Raw genomic sequence first — 25,098 nt, 5'->3', positions numbered from 1 at the left:
GATTATTTCACTTGCTTATGTGTCAGATAAACTGCTGCCCCAGAGAGTAAGTGTGTCTGTATACTCGAGGACAAGATACAGCTCTACACCCCGGGCAGATATCTACTAATTCTCTCTGGTTTTCTTACTACTCCTATTCAAATTCCATGCGTTTTTTACTAGCTCCATCAAATAAGAGAGGGAAAGAAGGAGGAATTTACTTTTCCCATTTGAAAAATTATGGATCTTTCATTTCTATACCTTCCCACATTGCACTCACATTTAATTTCAGATCTTAAATGATTCTAAATAAACTCCTAAGATTCAGTTTAAGTACAAAATATTCAATCAATAAGGATGAATGAATAATTCTGGAAGCTGGAACAAATAGGTTGCAATGTTGACAATGGGCCAGATCCACCAATGAGGTAACTGTGATTCACACAAGTGACGTCTCTTTCACTGGAACTTAATTTGCCCACTGCACTCTACAGTCCTTTGCCCACTTACGCTTTCAGTCCTAGCTTAAAACAGTCTATTAGTACAAAAGAACTTCTAGGTCACATCTGGGGAAGGACTCTTCATTAGGGACTGTAGTGATAGGACAAGGGGTGATGGGTTCAGACTTGAACAGGGGATGTTTAGATTGGATATAAGAAGAAGTTCTTTACTGTAAGGGTGGTGAGGCACTGGAATGGGTTGCCCAAGGAAGTTTCAAATGCTTCATCCCTGGCAATGTTCAAGGCCAGGTTGGATGGACTTTTGGGTGACATGGTTCAGTGCGAGATGCCCCTGCCCATGGCAGGGGGGGTTGGAACTTGATGATCTTAAGGTCCTTTCCAACCCTCACTATTCTAAGATTTTGTGACTCAATGAGCCAGAGGAGCCAGTCAAAGGTCTAATGTTGACTCTAATGGATGTTGATTCAGCACTGACAAAAACTCTTGAATTTAGCTTGAAAATGAGTTTTGTCTCAGTGTAAGAGACCCTTTCAGTGATGCCGGCTGCTAAATTTGTCAAGCATTTACCATCATGTGGCTCTCTTGAGCCATAGTAGAATGGAAATGTAGGGTGTGCTGTGCTCAAGGCTCAGCTTAAAGTAAGTTGGGAGTTGCCTGAGCTTGAGAAAGTTACAGACAGGGGTCATGTAAGAAATACAAGTGGAGATGGAAGGACTGCTGCAATGCCATATAAAAAACTTCTAGCATTTTCTTTGAAAAGCATCTGCAGTTGCATATGCTTTGAGGCAGGACACTGAGAGTGAGGAAAAGAATCATTTGGTCAAGATTTTTGCTAAACCTCTGAGAATATCCTGAACCTGAGTTGTTACCAGCCCTTCAGCATAATCACTGCTTGCACAGACCCAGGAAAACCTTCTTAAGAGTCCAGTAGTTGAAGCCTCTAAAGAGTCTGTCCTTGATGAAAACACTTGAGCCTGTCACTGCTTCCAGTGCCCTCCAGAATAATCCCACACAATAGAGCAGGAGGCTGCATGGCTTCACTTTGTCTGCTTGGGACCAGCTTATCCATGCAAAGAGGGACCAAAGCACAGAAGTTGGGGTTTTACTGCAATTGCTGTTCTAACAGCCAGCCATGGTAGGGCTGACCACCAGAAGAGTCTCTTCTCTGTTGTCAGCTCAGTGGGTTTGAGAGCTGCTGAGGGACTGAGCTGAGCAGTGATCAATAAAGGGAACAGTTCACAGACTGAAGAAATGGAACTCCTAGCATTTGCAATCCTACTGTAAAAAACTTCCTATATGCAAGCAGCCTAACTGCAGAGCACCAAGTTAAATCACCAAATTCATGGTGACTAACTGGGGCATGCTATAAAGATAATAAGAGCATTTTTCTGTCATGAATGAAAGCTTATAGATTGATAGATCATTTGGTCTGTATGACTGTATCATGGATTTGCCATTAGATTTCATCTTTAGCCATGCTGACACAATCAAAAAACATATTTATTACACTCGGTGGGTTTTAATCGACTTTGCATTCCCCTGTGCTTAAAGTTAGACAAAAATAATCTGCAAAACACACCAACAATCTTCCAGTTTATTCTGGTTCATTCCTATTAGAAAATAAATAAATAAATAAATAAACTAAGCAAAGAGCATATCACAGATGTATTCTCCTGTAAAAGCTTTACATAAGATTTGAAGGAGCATAAGCTAGCATTACCCATCAGAAGAGAAAGATGAAGAGCGAATGAAAAAGCTTATCCTCTGGGCTTGATGAAGAAAAGAGCTCGAAGGCAGCAAATCAGTGATCCCAGAATGAAACTGAAACACTGCCCATAGAGAGAATGGATTTGCAAAATGTGAGTTCTTCCTATTTCATGTGGTATTGCTCCTACTCACACAGGAGTTTTTTAGTACTAAGGCCCAAGGTCTGATAACATACAAATAATCTGACAGAGGAACCAGTTCTTAGCCATATTATAAAGCTAAGAGTGCACAAAGGGGAATACATCTTATCTAGGCATCTCTGTTGTAGCTGTCCACATGTGAAATAATTGACTTAACATGAGTTTCATCAGTGTAGTCAATAGAGTGCAGGATGCGATACAGCCTAAAATAGAAGTCCCCTTTGGTGAAATGAACTGCATGCCAACCTCTTTTGGATGCACTGACCTCATTGACTAAATGGGAGTGCAAGGAGTTCACTCGATGCAGAAAACTCCACTGTCCTGCTCCACAGGCTTTATTCACTGTCAGTGGAGAAAAACAGATATGGTTGGATGCAATTTATTTCATCCTATTTCAATGTCTAAAATATATTAGATTAATGACATCCTATAGTTTACTAATTCCAGGAGTAAAGCTGTGCTCTTGGCTTACATAACAATAAACGAGGTTTAAACTTTAGAGCTTGGGACATTGCAAGGATGGAGGAGTGCTCATAACATGCTCTGGTCTTTTGAAGGCTGATTTTTCTAAGGAAATAGGGCTTATGCAATTACATTAACTGTCTATTCCAATAAAACTTGAATGCTAACCAGTTTCAACAAAACTGTACAAAATACAGACCTTAAAGACATTATTTTGTTAAAGTTTTCCTTTGGAGGAAAGGAAAGTGGCTGAGTAAAGGAATGAAGAACAAGATTAAAATCCTATTGAAAAAGAAAGTCTGAAAAGTGAGCTCAGCCACAGTAAAAGACACCTGAGAATGCTCTCTGGAGAAAACCACAGGAAAAGACATTTTCCATAAGGTCTCTTTCTTGGATAGGCTGTGTCACTGTTGTAGCCTATCTTACATCATCTGGAAACTGCCAGAAAATGCATCTATCTAACAAAAAATAACATGTCCTGACTTTATACAATGTTAGAAAGAAAACACCTAAGTTGGGATTCAAGTGTCATCTGTCAAGTCCAAGCTTGCGTTTGAGTGAAATCAGTGGAAGTCGGGCTCCGAATTCACTAAACCCCAATTTCACCACTTGCAGCCTCATTTTAGGGAGGAAAGCTACAGATAGAGCACACTAAAAGCGCTGAGTGCTTCTCTAAGCCAGCAAGAAAACCTTAACTCAGGATACCTGACCGTCTCTGACATCTGTACCTCACTGCATGAGACACCTTCAATTGCAGATGACGGTGTCTCTTCTGTGACCCACTAGGACATAGTGAAAACATACAGCCTATGATAAAATGTAGGCTGTTACTCAGGTATTGTCTTCATTTCACATTGGACAGAAGTTATACCATTTACCCTTTCAAATACTGTCACTTGTTTTCACAGGACTTCCTTTTTTTTCATACATGTTTTTTGTTCTTGTGTGGGATTGGAAAAGACAGAGGATTTTGACTGCACAGATTTTGTTTTCCTGAGAAAAAATGTTCCAGCACGCTCCATAGGCAGCCTTTTGGGCCTAAACTCTGAAGGGAAGGTATTCTATTGCTTGTTGCCAAACTGTGATGGTCCTAAAAGCTCAAAAGATCATTTACTTTAAATGTCTGTGAACAGCAGTTCTTTTCCACTGAGAACCATTGTGTAGCGCAAAGCTCTAGGATTTTGTCAAAGCTGCCATTCTGTCCTAGAAAACAAATTCAGAAATTTATCCTCAGAATTCCTTCATGTTTCCATGCTTCCTCTTGTTCCACAATTCCCTTTTGCACAAGCACTAGCAGTGAGACCCCCGGAATTTGTCCCCAGGCTCAGCAATGCCCTGAAGCACTGCTGAGCTGCCACTGGAGCAGAGCCACTTCCAGGAGTGACGTTTGCTTCCTGATTTTTCTCTTTGGTTGAAGGCACATCACCTGTGATGTAGGGGTCTGCTCCTCTCAGAGCCATAGGGCTGGCATGGGGAGGTAATACCACAGCCTGAGCTTCCCCCACCACTGCATGTGCATGATGGGAAGAACAGATCCCTCCTCTCCATCATCTTCCTGCCCAGTGAAATAAGCTGTGAAGCTGGAAGAATATGCCCTAGAGGGGAATGCAGCCTGGATCACAATCTGGCATGTACAATTCCTAACCTACTTTCTTCACATGCACCTGGTCTTGTAGTTTCTCAGCTTACATTTTCCAGTCACTGTTAGAGAGAAGCATTTGGGGTGATTATCACTGAACACCATTCATTGTGTTCCCACTGCCACATGGATGGTTCTGCTGCTGGTATTCTTGTGGTCAGTAGAAATGTTGGCAGACACGGGCCTTCTCCCTGACCAAAGCCAGAAAGTACAAGCAAAGCAATGAAATCCTCACCTCTGGTTCAGTTTTGTTAACAAATACAAGCAGTGATTCTTGGCCAGTTTCTGAATTCTTTAATGGGATTATTATTCATTCATGCTGTCCTCAGTGAAATTTAGGATACGAGTATTAATCTTAAATTGTGATGAGAATTGTCATAACAAGAAAGCTTGTTATTACAAGGCACACAGGCCACACAGAAAGAATATGCAGCCCTGGCTCTCCCAAAATAAATCAGATCTAATTCCTCCTGCAGTGAGACAGGAGAACAAACTTAATGTGAACTGGTCTTTCCAAGAAATAATGAATCTTTATACAAACAGCCATGTAAAACAGCTTTAACTCTTCCTTGACCAAAATTCTGTCTGTCTCCTGTAAAGGATGAAAAGAGCACAGTTAAGACCTAGGTTCATCCTGCTTACCTTTAGGCCTTTGAGGCATTGAAGTCAGGGTTGTAATCAGTGACTATGAAGTATAGAGACCTTAAATTGCTGTCCCACATCTTGTAGCAGTCCATGGGAATACAGCAAGCCAGGATTGCAACCTATGCCAAGACTGAACTCACAGCCTGCTTTCCCAAGGCAGGTAATTCCTTGGGAAGACATGTATTCTTCACACTTTCTAGTCCAGGTTGTATTTCTCCCTCATGAAGTTTTCCATGATACTAACCCTACGCATCCATATAGCATTCACATAAGCCATCAGCAACAGTGGAGCAGCTGTTGAGATCCTTTTGAGCATGAAACCTCCTGCCTACCTATGTGCTCCCTCCCTTCCTCCTTCTGTAGCAGAGGAGACACTGACTAGTCATCACACATGCCTTGCCTATGTCCACCATGAAAACACATTATCTGCAGAATAACTTTCATCTCTTGCCAACCAGCAATGAATGGTTCACATCTGCATGCCTGCCTTCTTGTCATTCTGTTTTTTATCCTGGATTAGGGAGCCATCTTACTGATTTCCTCTTAGATGCAGGTTTACTCTCTTCATTCCCAGATTACATCTTCTCATACCAATAACAGGAACTGAAACAAATACAGCTTCCACTTTCCAAGAGTAAATCCACTCCTGGATGCTCATCTGCAAATAGAGCCTTTATCTATTACTGCCCACTGCCCACTCTCCCAGTCTGTTTCAGGTCCTACTAAGCTTGGCATTCTTGTAAACAAGTTGGCTGACCGGACATTGGAAAGGGTTTCCCAAGGACTTTTTATGAAGAAAGAGGCTGGTGGCCAGAATGTCTCTCTCTGAATAGTTTTTACCAATTAATGTGTTTCATCCAAAGTAAAGAATGATTAGGGATACTTTCATCTTGCCTTATACAGAATGTGGCCATACATAAGAACAAAGGACACAGCATGCACAGGTTTAGAAAGACATGAATCTCCTACATTCACTGGGAATTGTTGGTCCTTCCTTTATCATGTCTGAGATTTGGCACCACAAAGTGTGTCCTGGGTTCAGCAGTAGCCGTCATTTTTCCCCTTCTTGGTAGCTGGTGCAGTGCTGTGTTTTGACTTTCAGCTCAGGAACAGAGCTGATAACAAGGATGTTTTGGTTTGGCCAAGGACTTTGTGAGCCTCATGCTCTGCCAGGGAGGAGGGGAAGCCAGGAGGAAGCAGAGACAGGACACCTGACCCAAACTGACCAAAGAGGTATTCCATACCACAGCTCGTCATGCCCAGGATGTAACTGGGAGTTAGCCGGAAGGGCTGGGGGACTGGGGGGTTGGAGGAGGTATCGGTCAGAGCTTGGTCGGGCTGGGGGAGCGAGTTATCGGTCGGCTGGTGGTGAGATGATGTATTCTCTTCCCTTGTTATTTCCTTTATCATTGTTATTATTGGTGGTAGCAGTAGTGATTTGTGTTATACCTTAGTTACTAAACTGTTCTTATCTCAACCCGTGGGAGTTGCATTCTTTTTTCGATTCTCCTCTCCGTCCCTCCGAGAGCAGGGGGAGGGCAAGAAAGGGGGGGAAGTGAGCGAATGAATTACCTGACTGGGTTTAAACCACGACAAAGTGACTCCTTGCAAGAAGCATCACAGATGTGATGTGCTTTGTCTTACAACTCAGCTAAGCCCTTCATTTGCCTCCAGGCATGCTGATGCAGAACATTAGTACCATTCAAGAGACTCTAAATACAGCCCGGTCCGTGTCTTTCCTTGCCTTCATTAGCAAGGAATTGCATCCTTGTGCTATCAGACCATTAAGTATTCTGTCAAAGGTACTGAAGACCAGGCTGGGCAGTCTGCAAATTGTGTTCTGTGTCTCATTGATGGCTGAAATACCATTTATTGCCAGCACAGAAAAGAATAAAGACAAAACCAGTGTTAGAGAAATCTATTTCCTCCACCACACTGAGTAGAAGATGCCAGACCACATGTGGCAAGATCCCCAGGGTGTCCTGGATCAACTAGTGACTGGAGCCACTTTGGGCTATCAAACTGTGGCATTGCGCAGAGAGCTGTTGCATCTCTTCTTCCATAATTTGTGCTAAGTGCCTCTTTAAATTTTGAGTGAAGCAGTTGTTGCCATAGTAATGGCCATTTAGAGCAAGAGAAAGCAGTGAATGTGTTGGGGGTGTGAGGTTCTGGCTCGTCACATAAAAATATGTATATGCATGTATACATGCTCCTGCAGAGCTGCATGAAAGGAGCCAGGCAGAGTTTGCACCAGATCTGAGGGATGGGAAGGTAGCATGGACAGAGGAGTAGTGTTTGTTCCAGGGTGCACCTTCATCTACGCAGAGCTGAGTCTTAAACAGAAAACAGCCCAAGTGATGACTGACTTATACTCCATTTCATAGAATATGCGAACTAGAAACTAGAAGTCATTCCCTTGGTCACAAGACATGTTTGTTACTGCCTTCATAGGATATGACTTTGCCAAAACAGGAAAAATATGCTTTAATGGGTTTATTTTTATTAAAAATAACCCTTACTGTTAGCTCTCAAATGGGAAATGCTTTCCAGCAACCTACCCCCAATGTTTATACAAATTTATTTGCCAGGGCAGAAGTTGCCAAAAATAAGGAACACAGGTATTGTATTATTTCATTTTAGACCCACTTCTAAGATTTTTCTGCACTCCTAGAACTAGTATGTCTGACGGTCACAGCAAGACAGATTCCTGACTCCTGAGCTTTATTCTTCACTTTATGCCACCTCACCGTGGGCTGAGAAACCTGTATGAGCTTAAATATCTACAGCAAGGGAAAGATCCTGCCCACATATCCAAACATATTTCCCTGGGGACTTTGGCAGAGTTTAGTCTTCCTTTAATTAAATTTGCTGAATGAGTTAGGTGTCACCTTGATCAGCAAATGCAGGCAGTGCCTGAAGTTAAGTGCTTTGGGAATTTTCATCCCGAGGGTGAGTTTTAGGTCCCTATAGCACTAACTGAGGCAGAAGAGCAGGCAGTTTGCATTACTCACAGGGACCTGAATTCTGTCAAGGTCCCCATATTAGACTGATTGTGAATGGCTTTTTTAAAGGCCATAAATCCATAGAAGGGTATCCAAGTTTGAAAAATGTAGCCATAAACGTACTGCGGCATACCTTGTCTGTCTGTGAGCTGAGACAAGGTCATGGATCAGAATTAAACATTACTGGGTTCCTGTAAGAATGCATGATTTGAGGTTTGAAAATAATTCTGGGCCCAAAAGAGGGACATAAATGTATTTTCTAATTATATCTCTGTGTTGTTGGTTGTTTCTCAGCAAACAGCAAATAAAAACCACCAGCTCCTGTTCCTTGTTGGTTACGTTTCCTGCTTCTAAGGGCAAGCCAAGTGAATGGCAGGTCTGAAAGGTTGAGGACATTGCTTCCATCAGGCTTCCAGTTGTACTTTCTGGCTGAGGCAAGGCAGTCTTACACCTTTCTTTGCCAACTGGAAAAGAAAAACACAAAGAAGATCTCTCTAAGTCAGCAGAACCCATAGGTTTCAGTAGTTTACTGATTTATAACAGAGGCAAATCATGCTCAGTAGAATTTTTAGAACAATCCAGTTCCCGTAGATAGTTGAGGGCAGCTTTTGTTTCCAGTAAACTTCTGTGACATTAGTGATTAAAACTATAAAGGCAATAAGCACAATTCACAATCAGTTATGTTTTATTAATGGTTTTTTTAATACATGCCACAGCCCAGTAAGCATGAAGCTGTTCAACAGCGTTGTTTTAAAATCAGCTAATAGTAGGATGTCATTTGTAGCCATTTCTGCTCACTTACAAAACACTTGTTCCATTAATTGTGATTTCACACTCTGCTGAATGCTGTAGCCTGGAGATAACATTCATGTGATGGAAGTTACCAGTTTGGGCTCTGGTGGGGGGAAAGGATCATTTCAGAAGAGGCTACTGCATTAAGTTTTTAATCCTTTTATGTTAAAAAAACCAAACTAACAACTCAGCAGCAAAAAAATACAACCCACAGCTAAACAATGCTTTCCTTTCCTTAAAGGCACTGGAATAGGTTGCCCAGGGAGGTTGTGAATGCTCCATCCCTGGCAGTGTTCAAGGCCAGGTTGGACGAGGCCTTGGGTGATATGATTTAGCGTAAGGTGTCCCTGCCCAGGGGATTGGAACTAGATGATCTTAAGGTCCTTTCCAACCCTAACGATTCTATGATTCTATGAAAAACCTGAAGAGTTTTTCCTTGCTTTTATCCCTTCCTATTGCTTTGTGTTGTTATCAAGAACATAAAAAACCATAGGACCAGTAGGTGAAACCCTGTTTGTGTAGTCATGCACCTACCTTGATCTCATACTGCAGATGCTAGGTGGACTACTCTCCCTAAAGCAAGTGCCTATGGTTTCATTAGAAAGATTTTTGTTCATTTGGAGATCTCCAGAAACACCCTTTGTCTTTTCTAAGTCAGAATAGGCAGGAGATTCTCCTGGAGAAGGTCAAAAGGTTCCTGAAATATTGTCATATGTTAAGTATGCAAGTTAGGCATATTGAATCTCATCCGTAAATGGTCAGTGGTGGTGAGACAAGAGTTCAGCTCTGAACAGCCATAGGCAAGGCAACAGCTCCTGCTTGGAGGCATTTGCAGTGCATATATCGGAGGGAGAAATACCGCCTCATTTGACAAATAAGAAAAACCAACTTAACTTGGAAAATTCCCAGCTGAATGTTTGGTACTGCTGGAAGACACAGATCAGACTAGACAGGGATGAGAGAACCAGTCTGGGAAGGCTTTTATTTGGCTTATGACTAACTGACATAGGGGTGAGAAGGAGTCATGGAGGGGTCTTTACCTCTGCTGATATCACCTTTGCTATTCCAGTTTCTCCTATCCTGACCAGTGATTGCAGGAGGCACCTCACCAGGTTTGAATGCCCCTACTCTGGGGTCCAGGCCAGGACTGGGTCCCATTAGAGCAGACTGGATGGCAGCAGAAGTCACCCCACATACAAATGGAGAGGAGAAAGCACACTTAGCTGCTTTGCAAGGCCTGTATGACTCTAAGACTGGCAGCCAGATTGAATCTCAACAGAAGCAGCGGTGAGAAAGGACTCTCTGCCCTCCACATATACAGAGGCTCAGCCATACTCTGGCTACATTACTTCACTGTGAAGGAAATGTCTTGGCAGAGGAGTGATGAGAGTGAAATCTGGCAGCTTTGCACTGATGCCATTTGATGGGAGCCTAGAATGCACAGTTAGAGCACCTCATGTGGAGCATGGACAGAAACTCATGGAGAGATCTGGGCCCAAGAAAAACCCTATAGATCTGGCAGCGAGCTGAAAAGTGATTATGAGCACAAGACAGAAATGATCCCTGTCTTTTAATGAGGGCATTAAAAAAGATGTTTAAGAATCAAGAGGGAAAAGCTAAATACTTGTCCATTACCTCTCCAACCCAGCCTTTGACATTGCTGACCTTAGCACAGCAACGATGTCTCTGCACCACCTAGCAGGAGTAATTGCTGTGACATCCACAGGCCACAGAAGCCAGCTGCTCCTTTGTCCTCAAAGTCTTTACATGCCCATTTTTTCCCTTCCATGTCCCTCTGGGACCACACAGGAAGACTGACACTAAAGTCTACTAACACACAATCAATAAGCAGACAGCACTTGTCTGTTTATTGCTGTCTGCTGGTGTGCTTTCAGCTGTCACCAATGCCTGGAAGAAATAAGCAGATGGATAAAAAACAGTAGGATTCAGCTCAATCCAAAAAAGACAGACGGGGAGATGGTGGGACTTGCAAAGGTCTAACCCTGCATTACATCAAGATCATTACACCACAAATAGTCCAGATGGTACAAAGCCTCAGGCTCGTGGCTGGACTTCTCAATACGCTTGAATATACTTACTGGCAAAGTAGAGCAGAAACTCTTAACGATTTGGGAGACTGCATAGCCTGACCCAAATCTTTAGCTCTAGAGGTCTGCTCATTGCAGCTCCCTCTCCTGAGACCAAACTCACTTTAGAAGGACTCAGCCAGTGCCAGATGCACTCATGTAATTTATGAAGGAGCAAAGACCCATGTTTCCACACCACATTAATGTCCAGTAACCTCCAGGGGCTCTTTGTTCCTCACCAGGCTAAATTAATAGGTCTTGCTCTAATCCATAGAGCCCTTTAGAAACTTCAAGAGTATCACGTCAGAGACATCTGTTTTCCTGTGTGATTAATATTTTAAATTCTTTTTCTGAAACAGGATGAATATATTATAGATCTCTGAGGAAAGGGCTGGGCATCTGTTGTATGTTGACATTGTAGAAAACATAAAGCATCACTTGTTGGTGCTAGCACAGTACAAACAGTAATGCAGTGTTCTGGGATTTTTTCTACTCATTCCAAAATAAGAGAACATAAGGTTGTGTTTTAAGAGGAATGGTCTCCTTCTACAGGAGCATATTATCTCTTGCTTTGTATGTCATTCTTTATATTGAAAATTCACCTAAATTTTAAGTTTTCCAAACTCTTCTACCATATGTCGGGGATAGGATGAACTTGTACAGCTATGCTGCTGGCAGTGATAATTGCATTAATTAATGTTTTTCATATATGAATTTTCAAGTTTTAATGAAAGGCACAAAAACACCTAGCTGTAAAGTTATTTTTGTCATTTCTCACAAGGAAAGGAAGAAAAAAACCTGAGATATAACAGCCAGCAATTGAAATTTAAATCACTTGGATTCATTTTCGGCAAATTTATGTGTCAGCACTTGATTAGCATTTTATGAAGGAATTTTTTCCATTTCCATGGAAGAAATTTGCTTATTTTCTCTACCTCAAAATGCTTTCTGCAACTTTTTTCCTCTTTTTTTTTTTTTTAACCTCCTGATTTAACCTATCAGATTTCAGCCAGCCAGAATCAGAATGTGAGCACTTTGTGTACCTGACACATGCCTGCCACTGTAGAGGTTGGGTGCCTTTACAAATGTTTTTCTTCCAGAGGCGACAGCATCTCTAATTATAATTGGTAAGGGGACTCAAGCTTGTCCATCACTTTCTTCTGACAAAGTAAGACATCTTATCTTTCAGTGCAGTTCTCATCAGGCAATAAGGTCAAGCTCTGGCAGAGCACATATAAATGTGCCAAATGTGTTGGATGAGCAATGCTGCTCTGCAAGTTATCCATGATATCTAAGAGAAAGAAATCATGACATTTAACTTGTGTTGGTGTTGAAATATGCACCAGAATATTGAGCCAAAATTGGAATAATTTTAGAAATATGCTTCCCTCAGATAAGATCTTTAGGGCACAGCAAGAGTTCAGGGGAAGGTGCCTCTCTGATGGGGTCTCCTGGAGACAGATCTGTTGATGATAGAATCAACTTCAAAGTTGTAATATGCCACATGAGCACACGTATGGGGAACCTCCCCTGTGATCTTCCACTGAGCACACTCTTTTTCCAAAGGAAGTTTACTAAAGGTGGTAGGTGATACCAAGTTGCCATATGGCTCCTGGCACCACAGTACCACATTATAGTCCTGAATAACACAGCAAAAATCCATGACTGCCAAGAGGGAGCCACCCACAATAAAGCTAAACATAATCTTCTCCAGCACCCACATCAGATCTGGTTGAACCTTTTCTCAGGAAGATGGGTACAGAGATGAGCCCTGAAAAATACTTAAAAGGAGAAAATGTAGGGGGCAATTTAGGATATAACACATAGCAGGGGTGAGGGAAAAACCATCCAGAGTTTTAGCTCAATCATATAGGTTGTCCCATTTGCTAGTTAATGGGGTTGAAAACTAGTTAGGAGACCTGAGGTGCCTCAGCTCTCAATTAAATTGCCCATGCCATCCTTATAAGTGGAAAATTGGAAAGTCTATGGCTTTTGGATACAGTGTTGGTGATATGGTGGAAGGTATCAGTAAAATTGTCACTGGTATATGAACAATTACACTCAATTTACAATTCATTTGGGTAAATGGAAGATTCAACTGCACTTCTTTTTTGCAGTCTGAGACCCAGAAAAATAGACTGAAGACACTTAGCCTAATAAGACTTCACCCTTGAACTGATAGCACTGGTGGAGCTACTCCGTGAGCTTCAAACAGAAACCTTACAGAAGATCAGAGCTGTAATGTGAATATAGCCTTGGAAGAAAGCCACAAAAGACAGATTTAGTTTTGGAGATGATACTGCGATCCAGAATGTAGAAAATCCATACATCCTCTTTCTCGTTCTAGCTCCTTTCACAGAAACAATGATGTGCACATCCTTAGTAAATAAGCAAACTTACATCAAGAACTACTGGATTTGTTCAATCAACTTTTTACAGTCATAGGAACAGCATACCAAAACTGATTGTTCAGACCAAGGGGCAAGGGTATTTTCAACAACAGCAGCACAGCAGCCATTTAACACAAGCAAATGAGTTGCTTTTACTGATGGAAGTGCTGGCACTGTCTCCTGAGAGCAGACATAGCTCACCCCTGGGGACCTTTGCTGATGAAAAGAGAAGGGGTCTGGAGTGCCAAGTGAACATATTTCACAGGTGGAGCACTGCTGGCTAAAGTTCACATAGGGGAGTGAAGTGCTGGCAGAAACCTTCTGAGGCAGGCACGGAAACCTTTCTCCTTCTGCTGGTTTCTGTTTATTTTTCATTTTGATATATGGATCACTTCTACAACTACACTCTACATCTATTTCCACCAGGGATACAATGCCTATAGGGCTGGAGTGTACACATTCTTAAGATTAACAGAACACTTAGAACAATACAAACCTGCCTGTAGCTCAAGTTAAAACATTAAATACAAATGAAAAATGAAAGGGTTGAAGCTTGGTCAACAGGTACTTCTTTTTGAAACATGATTTTAGTAGAAGAGGGTACCACAAAGTCAAATTGGCATGGTCAACGTAGCAAAATCACTTCTGATAGGAAATGGCAAACCTTGACTGTGGGGTGCTACCTTCACCATGGTTAATGGGAGGAATATGGGCTGTATCAGCCTGGAGCAGGTACAAAATATTTGTATATATAGTTGTGAGTTATGCAAGCTACAGAGAAAGCATGTAGGAGGTGCATGCCAGAGGGAACAGGAGAGGAACTGAGTTGTTAGCCCATCTTTGCAAACTGCTTTAAAATAACCTCCCTTCTCCACGTCAATCTGTCTGTTCAGTGTCACCATAGTGATGCTGCACATCGTCCACCCAAATCTGCCTCACAGCTTCCTTCAGGAGTCCCACCACAGAGAAGCTGCTGCTCCTGGAAGCTTCCTTCCCTCTCAGCTCAAAGGGGAAGCCTCCCCTGACAAACCAGCCTTCACATTAATGCCTCCACTCTCTGACCCGCACACAGCACCCTTTTTCCTTGGCAGGACAGTGCAATGCCACTGCATGGGCAGCAGTGCACAGGCTACCAAGTCTACAGAGGGAGAGAAGCACATTTGATACCTCAAGCTGTGTTTTTGGTAACTGTCTTATGTTTATAAACAAAGTATTTGAACACATAGAATAAGATCGTGTTTTCCTGGAAACCCCTCATTGGGCACCCCTTACGTTAGTGTGTCCCCAGATAGAGCAGGTTCATGGGGCTGTCATTTGTGTTCTCCAAACTAGGTAGAGTTCCTGCCACCTCTTCCCTTTATATCCCTTCATACCCCTCATCACATTCACACTGGTGCCCTCAACACAGAGTGTCAAGGAATCCCCACCTTCTCCAATCGCTTCTTGACTTCTGCTGGGACTGATCCTCTCACAGCAGAGTGCCATTTCAGTTTCCCTCTGTAGGACCACTGCAACAAGCTTAAGTGATAAAATATAGAAATCCTTCGCATTCTCTGCAGGGAAAATCAGGTCTTCCTATAGCATCATTCATTTTACATATGTGCTTTCTATGTGCAGTGTTTAAATAAATTTTGGTACTTTTTTAGGCTTGCTGACATCCCTGAGACACAGATGTGATGCTAAGTGGATGGTGATGTTATTTGCATAAAACATTGCCTATGAAGAAGTCAGAGGGATAAGAACAGCCTGTTTGATATTCGGGGTAAATCCGCTGTAACTCTAAGCATGTCCCAGATAGGTTTTAGGAAAGCTTATAGAGGACCCTATTTAGAAGCTTTTTCTCCTGCAAATTTACTTGTTCTTGGTAATGTTGAAGGGCTGTTGAAAACAGGCTGGGTTTAATACGACCTTTTAAAAGACTCATAAAAGCCAGGAGGAGTAATGGGAAACAAGGGAGGTTTATTGTTAAAGTATAAGAGGAGCACTGGAGAAGATCAAAGTTTGATTCTTGTCTGTGCTGATGACCTTAGGTAAATTATTCAGGAGCAGGCTTGGAAGAGACACCAGCTGGCTAAGGAAGTTTGTCAGAGTCAGTGCCTCAGTGGGAAGCAGGGGGTGCAGGGCACAGTTGAAAGCATGTTCTTCAATTCCTAAAGGGAAGCAGAGACCTTTTCAAAGCCTGATAGTGATTGTGAGTGTCGAGCAAATCAAAATCTGAGCTTAGACTCTTCTGAGAATCTCATTTCATCTTTCTGTACCTTTTCTTCCCCAAATGTAAAACAAGGAAAATAAATATTTTACCAGTGTTGGAAAGATAAATGTATGAATATTTGCTGAGATACAGTGGTGACAGAAGCTACAGAAGTAAAGAGAAAGGATATTGCAATAAAAAAATCCCAAATCCTGATTTTATCCAAATGGTGGATTAGTGATGAGAACAATAAAGTTGATTTATCTCAGTAATCAACCACACAACTATTTATGTGACACATGCCACCTTTTTGTCTGATATTTTTTTTCCAATAACGTAGTATCACCATTTTATGTGCCCTGTATACACCTGAGTAATATTTGGTAAATTATAGAACTAAGTCACAGAAAGTGACTGGATACATTTGATGCATTACTCCTCCTAATATTACTAGCAAATATATTTGCTAGACCTGATTAGTAAACTACAGGTGATCAGCAAACTACCTTACTTATAGATCACTGAGAGATGATGAAGCTCATTTCCCCTTGACATATCACTTATTTCTGAATGAAAAATTCTGCTCAGACTACACACATGTTACTAGGATAGCAGAGAAAGATCTTTAACTGTGCATCTGACACATTACTGATTTATGAGAGAACAATGTTGGACAATATGAACAAAAGGCTAATCTGTTAAGCGATTTGGTACAGCAACATTGAAATTGTACCAGGATAAACAATTGCCTTGCAATAAGCGTGCTTATCCATCATTCAGTGTTAAATCTTAATTGTTGCTTATTTCAATTTCTTTGTGTTAAGTGTCTCTAAATTATATATAACCCTGAAATGCTAATAATAATATATGCTCTGTTGAGGAAAAGGTAATTACAGAAATTAATTATAGAAATGCTATATTTAAATATTACCACACTTAATTTGTCTGAAGATTTGGAGAGCAGAGCAGCCACTTTGTGACATTTAAAGAGATACTGACAAGGAGTCTATGGACGAATCATACATCTATGTTGCATACATAGACTTTGTGGACGCACATTTAGTTAAAAAAATGTTACAACATGATCCTCACTCTAAGGCTTGATTTTTCTCCTTTTAAGGTCATTGGCAAAGTGTCTTGACCTTAGTGAGAGCAAAATCACAAACTTACATACATACATCACTGCTCTGTTCTCCCTTTGGTCTGAGCACTGAACTGTGATTAACATTAAAGAGAGCAAGTCCAGCCATAAGTATTTTCATACCCTAAGCAAGCATCAAGTAAAAGATTCTTCCTTGTCATGTCTCTTTTACTTTTTTTACCTTTAATTTGCTGGCAAGAGAATATTTCATGCCTCAAGGAGGGATGGTTTTGTGATAAAGATATTTCACATATCTTTCTAATTCCTTCCATCTCTTCTTTAGAGGTCCAGTGGAAAGACGTGTTGGCTTGTTCTTCACTGGCTTGTGGGACAGCACTTCAAATTTGGCAATGGATCGGAAAGACTGAAGAGCACATCTGCTCCCACCAATGTTTCTTAGAGCTGCTAAAACAGGACCAATGAAGATGTTCACTAGGCTCCAAGTTCTTACGTTAGCTTTATTTTCCAAAGGAGTTTTCCTTTCCCTCAGTGACCACAGCTTTGTAAGGAAGGAAATCAAGATAGAAGGGGACCTGGTCTTAGGTGGTTTATTCCCAATCAAGGAAAAAGGCACTGGGATAGAAGAATGTGGGAGAATCAATGAAGACCGAGGCATCCAGCGCTTGGAGGCCATGTTGTTTGCCATTGATGAAATCAACAGAGACAACTACTTGCTGCCAGGAATTAAGCTTGGTGTTCACATCTTGGACACATGTTCCAGGGATACATATGCCTTAGAACAGTCTTTGGAGTTTGTCAGGGCATCGTTGACTAAAGTGGATGAAACAGAGTACATGTGCCCTGATGGCTCATATGCCATTCAAGAGAACTTACCACTGCTCATTGCAGGAGTCATAGGCGGTTCCTATAGCAGTGTCTCCATACAGGTAAGTCACAGGAGCCCCATTAGGTGAACACCACTTACCTGCAATCATTTATCTCTCCTATGACAGAACCACTGCTTACATAAGTTTATCAATAAAACGAGCCTTAGCTCAATCACTTCACCTTGGGGATCAACCTAGCATATAATTTTTCCTGTATTCAGATTAGTTTGATTCACTCTTTAAAATGCTTGCTGTTGTTTAAACCTCTGGCAGCTGTCTGCTTCCTCTAGGTATGATGCATCCCAAGAGCATCTGAAGTTTCCAAAAACCTTAGCATTAATTTTGACCTTTGCCGTTCATGAGACTTTCACAGCTCTTAAGCTCAGATTTCTGCTTTCACATGAGTAATAAATTATATCACCTATATATCTGAATGCATGTATGCCTGCCATGCTGCATGTACATAACATTAGTCATTTAAGAGGTACATATTTAAAATTAAAGAAGAAATCCTGCTGCCTGGCAGAGTGCAGTGTGAACAATCAGAACTCCAGCACAGAAGATGCCTTCAGTATATCTTGCTCCCTCCTTCTGGCACATTGCAATTGCAGCTTTTGGTTGTGCAGTAACAGTCCCAGACAGGGTGTCAGTAGGGTGTTGGGGAGTATTTAATGGCTTGCAATGGAGTAAAATTGCAGGTGGGTAAAATGCTCCATATATCCTTCCAACTATGGTTTTATTACATGCTTGATTTCAGTTGCAAGGGGCTAAACATAATGCTGATTCCTTTTGGTCTTGGCTTCCCATTTTTTTATAAAGTCATGATAAAACTTTAAGTCCTTGGCATTTTTTTTTTCCATTAAATGAACACGGAAAACATATGTGCCCTCTTTTTCAGCACAAGTTCTGTATTTCTCCTCTCCAGACCAGGTACTCCTTTGGCAGAGCAGCCTAGGATCTTCTAAAGTTCCTCACCACTGCCAGTGTGCACTGAAGCTGCCAAATCTACATATATCTCATTATTTTTGGTTAAATTAAATAAACTGGTCCACATCATTCATAAAAACAATCAAGTGGTCTTTTAAGCACAAATTAAGTAGGCTAAGTCCCTACATCTAATATCTCTTAATGGTCAGCTGTAGGTTTCCAAAGACACAAAGCCTTGACAGTGTTGGATTACTATGAGCAACATGTTTTTCCAGCTGAATACACGCTGTATTTACTGCATCAGTGTCAAAGAAGAAAAGTATTCTTTTATAATACAGACTGTCACAGCACTGACAGCTCACAGAGCTTCATTTACCTGTTCCATAAAGAGGCCAGGAGTTCATCCAGTGCTTATTTCAGTCAGAACTACATTGTGAAACTGGCTACTGCTCTTGCCAAGGAATTAAGTCACATAAGCCTGGGACCATGTCCAGTTTCCACAAGACATGTGTGAACAAGGAAGAAATATTTCAACAAATTACATTTTATTTACTTCTGTGTTCCAGTCTGTGAGTTGCCTGTGTATTCATAGTAGGGAAAACATGGGCAAATGGTTACCCATATCACAGGACAATAGTTTCTGCAGAGCAGAACCTCAGCCATCTCTCACACTAGGAGTGGGTTTGTCCCACTGTGCACCAGTTAGCACAGCAGGGATGTATCCTTCACCAGTTACATGGGTCTGATCTCTTGGAGAACAAAGAACAAGGAAGTTCTTAGGCTGGAAAACAGATGTTTGATGAGGAGAAATGATAGCTACAAAAGCTTGGGAAACACACGCTGTTAAGGAAATCATTATTCAATGTCTCTTTCAATCAAAGGGTACCTCAAATGAAACCAGCAAATGGCAAGTTGTTGTTGATGTTAAAAATTAAATGAGTTCGAGAAGTGACTAAAGAAATAAGGAAATTCTGTATAGATGACACCTTTAGCTCAGCAATTCCCAGAGCTGCAAGTATCTAGGGTTGGTAAACATATTTTGAAACATCACATGGTTGCTCTGTGCCACTGATGGAGAGGTGGCAGTGGTTTTGTTGTACCATTGGTTTAGTCATTTGTGATCAGCCTGTTTCCAAGTCCAGCCTAAAGTCAAGTGTGTCCAAAGGACACAAAGCCATGAAGAAGCCTAAAAGGTACATCTGTATAAGCAGCTACAGCTGAAAAAGTGATATAGGTATTTACTTCCCAGAAACCCTTTGGTAGTCATGCCACATTCCTAACATAGCCTGTGGCCTCTTGCACAATCTGTTCCTCTGAAGCCAGCCTCTGGTGATCGCTGACGCAAGAAAAATCCATATTTGAGGCAGAAGATTGGATGTGGTACATCTTGAATATAGAGAGTATATACAGATGCTTCATATTCCAAAAACATGGGTCTGGAGCAGCTGCAAGGCAGAAACCAGAAGTCTTGATAAAGGACTTTCTCATTCAGTATATCTGATAAATGCCAATATAGCTGTATGCATATCTATATGTCACCCAATTTCCAAAACTTAAGAGGGATGTTGAAACAATAGCTATACCTAAAATTACTCTATGGCCTGTACAGCTTCCCTATAGTTGCCAAGAGTTGCTCAAACATAAGATCTTTCTTACAGTTCTTCATAAAAAATAAAGAAATAAGTTTATATATCATTCAATGCGTCATTGAGCATTTTGCAGCTAGAAAGGAAGTATTCAGTTGATCATTTTCCTTTGACACAGATTGGCTTGGCCTTCCTCCAGTCTCTCTTTTATAACTTTATTTTAGATTTCACACTCTCTAGAAAAGACATAATTAAGCCATTCACTTCTTCTGCGCATCTTGTTAAGATAGCCAGTCATAACTTCTGTTTCAAAAGAAAACCCTTGTCAAGAATGACATTGGAGACTTAAAACTGAAGATGTAAGGACTTCAGAATATTAAAGCAATACATTTTAGTGCCATGCCAGAAGAAGAGATTACCACATTTCATGTCGCCTGTATGGAGCAGCTCCAGTAGCAATCACTGATGAACAATAAGCAACCACTAGGTGCATGTGCAAAGCTGAGAATCTCTATTTGCTATGCTTTCAAACAGCACTCAGGGTGTGTTGGGTGCTTCCAGATGTAGCCCTGTCAAGCACTCTTATTTTGCCTGGGAGCTGTAAACACCATAAAGTCCACAGCGCAGTTTCTTAACTTTAAAATAAACCATACTGAGCTCTTCAGACAATAAATTATTTCTGCTTTTTTTTTTTTTACCACCTGTGAAGTTGCCATTGTGTTGCAATACCTTTTCTTCTCCTCCTTTCAGCCTCCCTCTCCAGATTGTTGTCTGGACAGCTGTCTGCCATATCACTTCATGATGCTCCTGCTGTCAGATTTCTGCTTTTTTCATTATCCTTCCACCAAGGAAAAAAGAATTTGCTGGTGAATCAGCAATGAGCACCTTCCCCACTGAGTCAGTATATGCAATAAGCATTTTTTGCACAGACTAACAACAAGAGAATGCAAAATGCTTAATTATTTTCTGGTCAGACCAGGCTATTATTGTTAATGATGATCTGGATAATTAGGTTTTAGATGTTGTGTTTAGACTAGTAGCGAGACCGATCTGCACAACATTTGATCCCTCAAAACCCAAGCCAGGATTCTCAGTCAGTGAAAGGGCTCATGTAAAATAAAGCTGTTTTTGTAAAATAAAGTTTTAACATGAGCTAAATTTAGGACCAGAAGGTAAATTCTCCAATGTTTGGAGGACTTTATTTTGCTTTTCATTTCACAGAATCATAGAATAGTTAGGGTTGGAAAGGACCTTAAGATCATCAAGTTGACCCCATTTATCCACTCTCTCCTAGTTTACAACAGAAATTTCAACAAATTCTCCTTGAAGGTATTCAATGACATTGTAAAATTAAAGAAAAAGGCACTGTTCATTTGAATGGATGAGCACCTGAGTAGCTAATCCAAGCGTTACATTTAAAATACTTACATCAGCTCTGTCAGCAATATGCATGCATAAGCAGGAATAAGGTTATTCAAGTGCTAGATTTGCTCTTCTTTGCTTCTGAAAACCAGACACATCTTCTGAAAATGGAGATTTGGGTCCATTCCCTGCAGTCGGCTCTTAGAAACATGAAGACATTCCCTTGGGTGGTCTGGTCTTTGCATTTCCATACCTACTATATTCATGCTGAGGTAGAACTTTGTCCCTGTGTAAAGTTTCCTTTGTGCTGCCAAACCACAAGACCTCCAGATCATGGTCATGAAAGTTGCTCCCAAGTTAAAGCCTCATCCATAAAAAATGGAAGGACAGAAACCAGTACCAAGCTGTCTTCTCTTGAATTCCTTGCTGTATCTCAGATAAACTGTAGCAAAACCAGCGGAGAAGGTTTAAAGATACATTACTGCTATCACAAAAGCTAAGACCTCTCTCCCAAGTGAGTGACCATCTGGCATGAAATTCAGAATATGTGCTCTATTACTAGCAATCTTTTCCTGGCTGTCATTTCTCCACAGCCAAAAAAGGGCTCTTGGAGCCTGAAAGCTAATCACGTCCATTTCTTTCCTCCAAGAATCAACCATCTTCCAAGCAGAGTCTTAACAATAGCCTGTGATTTTGAGAACCACTGAAAATGGGGCAAAATCCTTAGGAGAACTACATGCAATCTGTCCCCCATCCCCTGTAACATATAGGATTCTGTCCCTGTGTGCCAGGACCAAACAGGGATATGTGCAGGAGAAATGTGCAGTGGACTACAGGGGCTCAGCAGGTAGCACAGACCACTTATGCCATTTGTGAGGTGCTTATAGATGAGCTTTGCACTGACAGCCTCTGGTGATTTTGTGCTTGTAAAATTAAAACAGAGATTTTCAAAGTACCCAAGCAGCACTGGACATGTCTTCCCTTGAGATTTCAAAGCAATGTGAGTTACTTCTGCCTGGCTGGCCTCTTTGCAAACCTCGAGGTAACTGATTCTATTGCAGTTTAGTTTATTTGGTTTGGGATAATTTCTTTTAATTCAACATTTTCTCTTTTTCCAAGGGGAAATTATACAACTGTGTAGGGAGGGGTAAGTAATCCATGAGATCACAAGTCAGAAGGAAGGAGCCCCACCATGTTACAAGTGGGAAAGGATGCGAATACAAGAGAAAGCGGCCAAAAATAGGAACTAGTTAAGGATATATTGACATCACCCTCACCAATTCTGTCCCTTCTGGCTAGAACTTATGCTTCATTTAATGAGCCTCAAAGAACTATATTTATCAGTGATAGCTCTTTTAACTGCAGAAGCCATTTCATGCTTTTAGAACCATCAATCTCAGTTTAAATCCCTTTTCTCATCATGTGTAAATGTCTCCCACAGTCAGGTTTACCAACTCCAAGAGAAGAGTTTCACTTCTCAGGCAAAGCAAGGTCTTCTGCACAGATCTCTTCTCAGTGTGCAGGCTTAGTGCTTAGCTTACTTCAGCAGTTAATGCTGTAAGGAAGCAGAGTGCATATGTGACAGCTCACTGTGTTACACCCTGCAGGAAGAAAAGAGAAAAAAAAACAATTTCCAAACAATTCTTCTCTCTGAGTACAACGTTCCTCTGCATGTCCTTCTTGGTTTACATTTTCTTATACAGAACACACATATAAAAAGAAATTCCTGCATCTTTTGAGGAAATCCTAGTTGTTTTTCTGACAGTATGCTTTCTTTCTAATGTTCATTTCACACAGGCAATTATTCCACTGTTCAAACAGTGCTTCTCTGGATGTGACAGCTATCTAGTCCACTGCAAATATTTAGCTGTATTTTTCCCAGCTTGGTTGCCAAAATTCTTAGGGAAGCAAAGCTAAAACAATGTTGTCTTCTCCCCTCCCCAAATAACAAAAAGAAAACACCAGACATTTTTTTTGTTTGCTTGGCAAAGAATTTTTTATTTCTGAGTTACTTTTTGGAAGAAATTTTGTTAAGGAACAATGTTCTTTAACTAGTAAACAGTCCTTGTAATACCAAAGACAGAGAAAGATGATGGAAACTACTGCTTCAGACCTGCGATGTGACACAAGAGTACTCAGGAATGCAAGCAAATAGCTTCACTGCTTTTGGTTTAGGTCTTTGCAACTGACCTTTAATGATTAAAAGGACTGAGATACCAGCATTGCCGGTGCATTCCTGAGGTCAGAGCTTGAAGTCTAACTGAAGCTAAATGGTCTAGTGAAGGTGCTCCTGCCTATGGCAAGGTAGGGTTGGAACTCAGTTACCTTTAAGGTCCCTTCCAACCCAAACCAGTCTGTGAATCTATGATTCTATAGTCATTGGTAGGAGAGTCTGGAGCACATACCCTACAAGGAAAGACTGAGGGAACCAGGTGTACTTAGCCTGAAGAAGAAAAGGTTTGGTCGAAACTTAATATCAGCTTTTCAGTATATACAGGTTTGCTGTCAACAACACGAAGCAAGTGTCCTTTACTGAGATGCGTGACAAGAGGATGGAAGAAAATTGTTATACATTGAAAGAAAGGAAGCTCTAACTTGACATCAAATGTACAAGCCAGGTGCTGGGAGCCGGCCCACACAAACACACTAGCAAGGCACTTCATTTACTCTTTACATTCCATTTATGCCCACCACTTATCACACACCCACATTCCAGCCCATTCAGAACCAATGTCTCTGTCCTGATTTTCTAAAATGATATTTTCTGCCAAATTTTTAGTAAAATGTTTTTAGATTTAAGAAAAAAAAATCAAATATGATTTTTTTTTTAATTCTTTAGCCATAGTTTGATCTGCAACTGCCCAAATAATAACAAAAAGCCCACACTGCAAATTATCATTTAGGAACTACATGCAATGTACACCAGCAGCAACACATATTTCTTCAAAACAGGAGCTCAGCCGCTGTGCTATAGCAATGATCTAGACATTAGAAAATCCTTGGGATATGGCTTTGCCATGATCTTGCTGTGGGAATCAGCACAAGCAACTTAGAAAACATTCTCAGGCAGTTACTGAATCTCCATTAGGACAGATTGCAGTTCAGAGGGACAGGGATTTCTCCAGTTTCTAGATAGAGACAAATCTCCTGTACCTCAATCCCATTCTGTTCAGCAGCCTAATTTACTGTCTGTTCAAAACAGCCACAGGAGCTCTTGCCTGTCTCAGAGGAGCTCTGTGAAATCAGATTCATTAAACTGTGTTAAGTGCCATGAGATTTTCACATGGTGAAATTATAGCAGTGCAGAGAACACTGCCATCTGACAAGAGGCCCCCTCTGTCCAATAGATGTGTGATATACATTTGTGAATTGTAGCGAGGAAACCCTATCTGTTCTAACAATTCTGAGATTTTCCTTCGTTCCAAAGTGTTTCCCATGTTCCCCTGTCCTGTCACTCAGTTCAAACAACCATATAACAGCCTCTGGGATGGTAAGAAGGGAAATTTTAACCAAAACCATCAGAATAAATCCTACTGCCAGCAAAAATGGTCCTATGGAGGACACGCAAAATGCTTGATGAGATTCAATGAATCAAGACAGACTGAGGTTTCTGAGACATGTAGGTGTTACGTGCCTGACCCCATTTATGAGCAAGACTCTTGACTGGCCAGAAATACACTCAGAAACCAGGTTCATGTGT

General features: G+C 41.1%; 1 protein-coding gene across 4 annotated transcripts in view; it reads left to right on the top strand.

Moving 5' to 3' along the window:
* GRM3 (glutamate metabotropic receptor 3) overlaps positions 1-25,098 on the top strand; it is a 105,374-nt gene that overhangs the window by 42,779 nt on the left and 37,497 nt on the right. For 3 of the 4 annotated variants that reach the window (XM_062631941.1, XM_062631943.1, XM_062631942.1), the window contains exon 2: positions 16,980-17,583. The exons of the other annotated variant lie outside the window; for it this stretch is intronic. In XM_062631941.1, the coding sequence (XP_062487925.1) occupies positions 17,086-17,583 (498 nt within the window). In that variant the 5' untranslated portion in view covers positions 16,980-17,085. The remainder of the gene's footprint in view (positions 1-16,979; positions 17,584-25,098) is intronic. 4 annotated transcript variants of the gene reach the window in all.

Source organism: Pezoporus occidentalis, unplaced genomic scaffold (assembly GCF_034315485.1).
Source record: "Pezoporus occidentalis ecotype Australia unplaced genomic scaffold, CSIRO_AGI_Poc_V1 ctg38, whole genome shotgun sequence".
Classification (NCBI taxonomy): Eukaryota; Metazoa; Chordata; class Aves; order Psittaciformes; family Psittacidae; genus Pezoporus; species Pezoporus occidentalis.
This window is presented reverse-complemented; position numbering and strand designations above follow the sequence as displayed.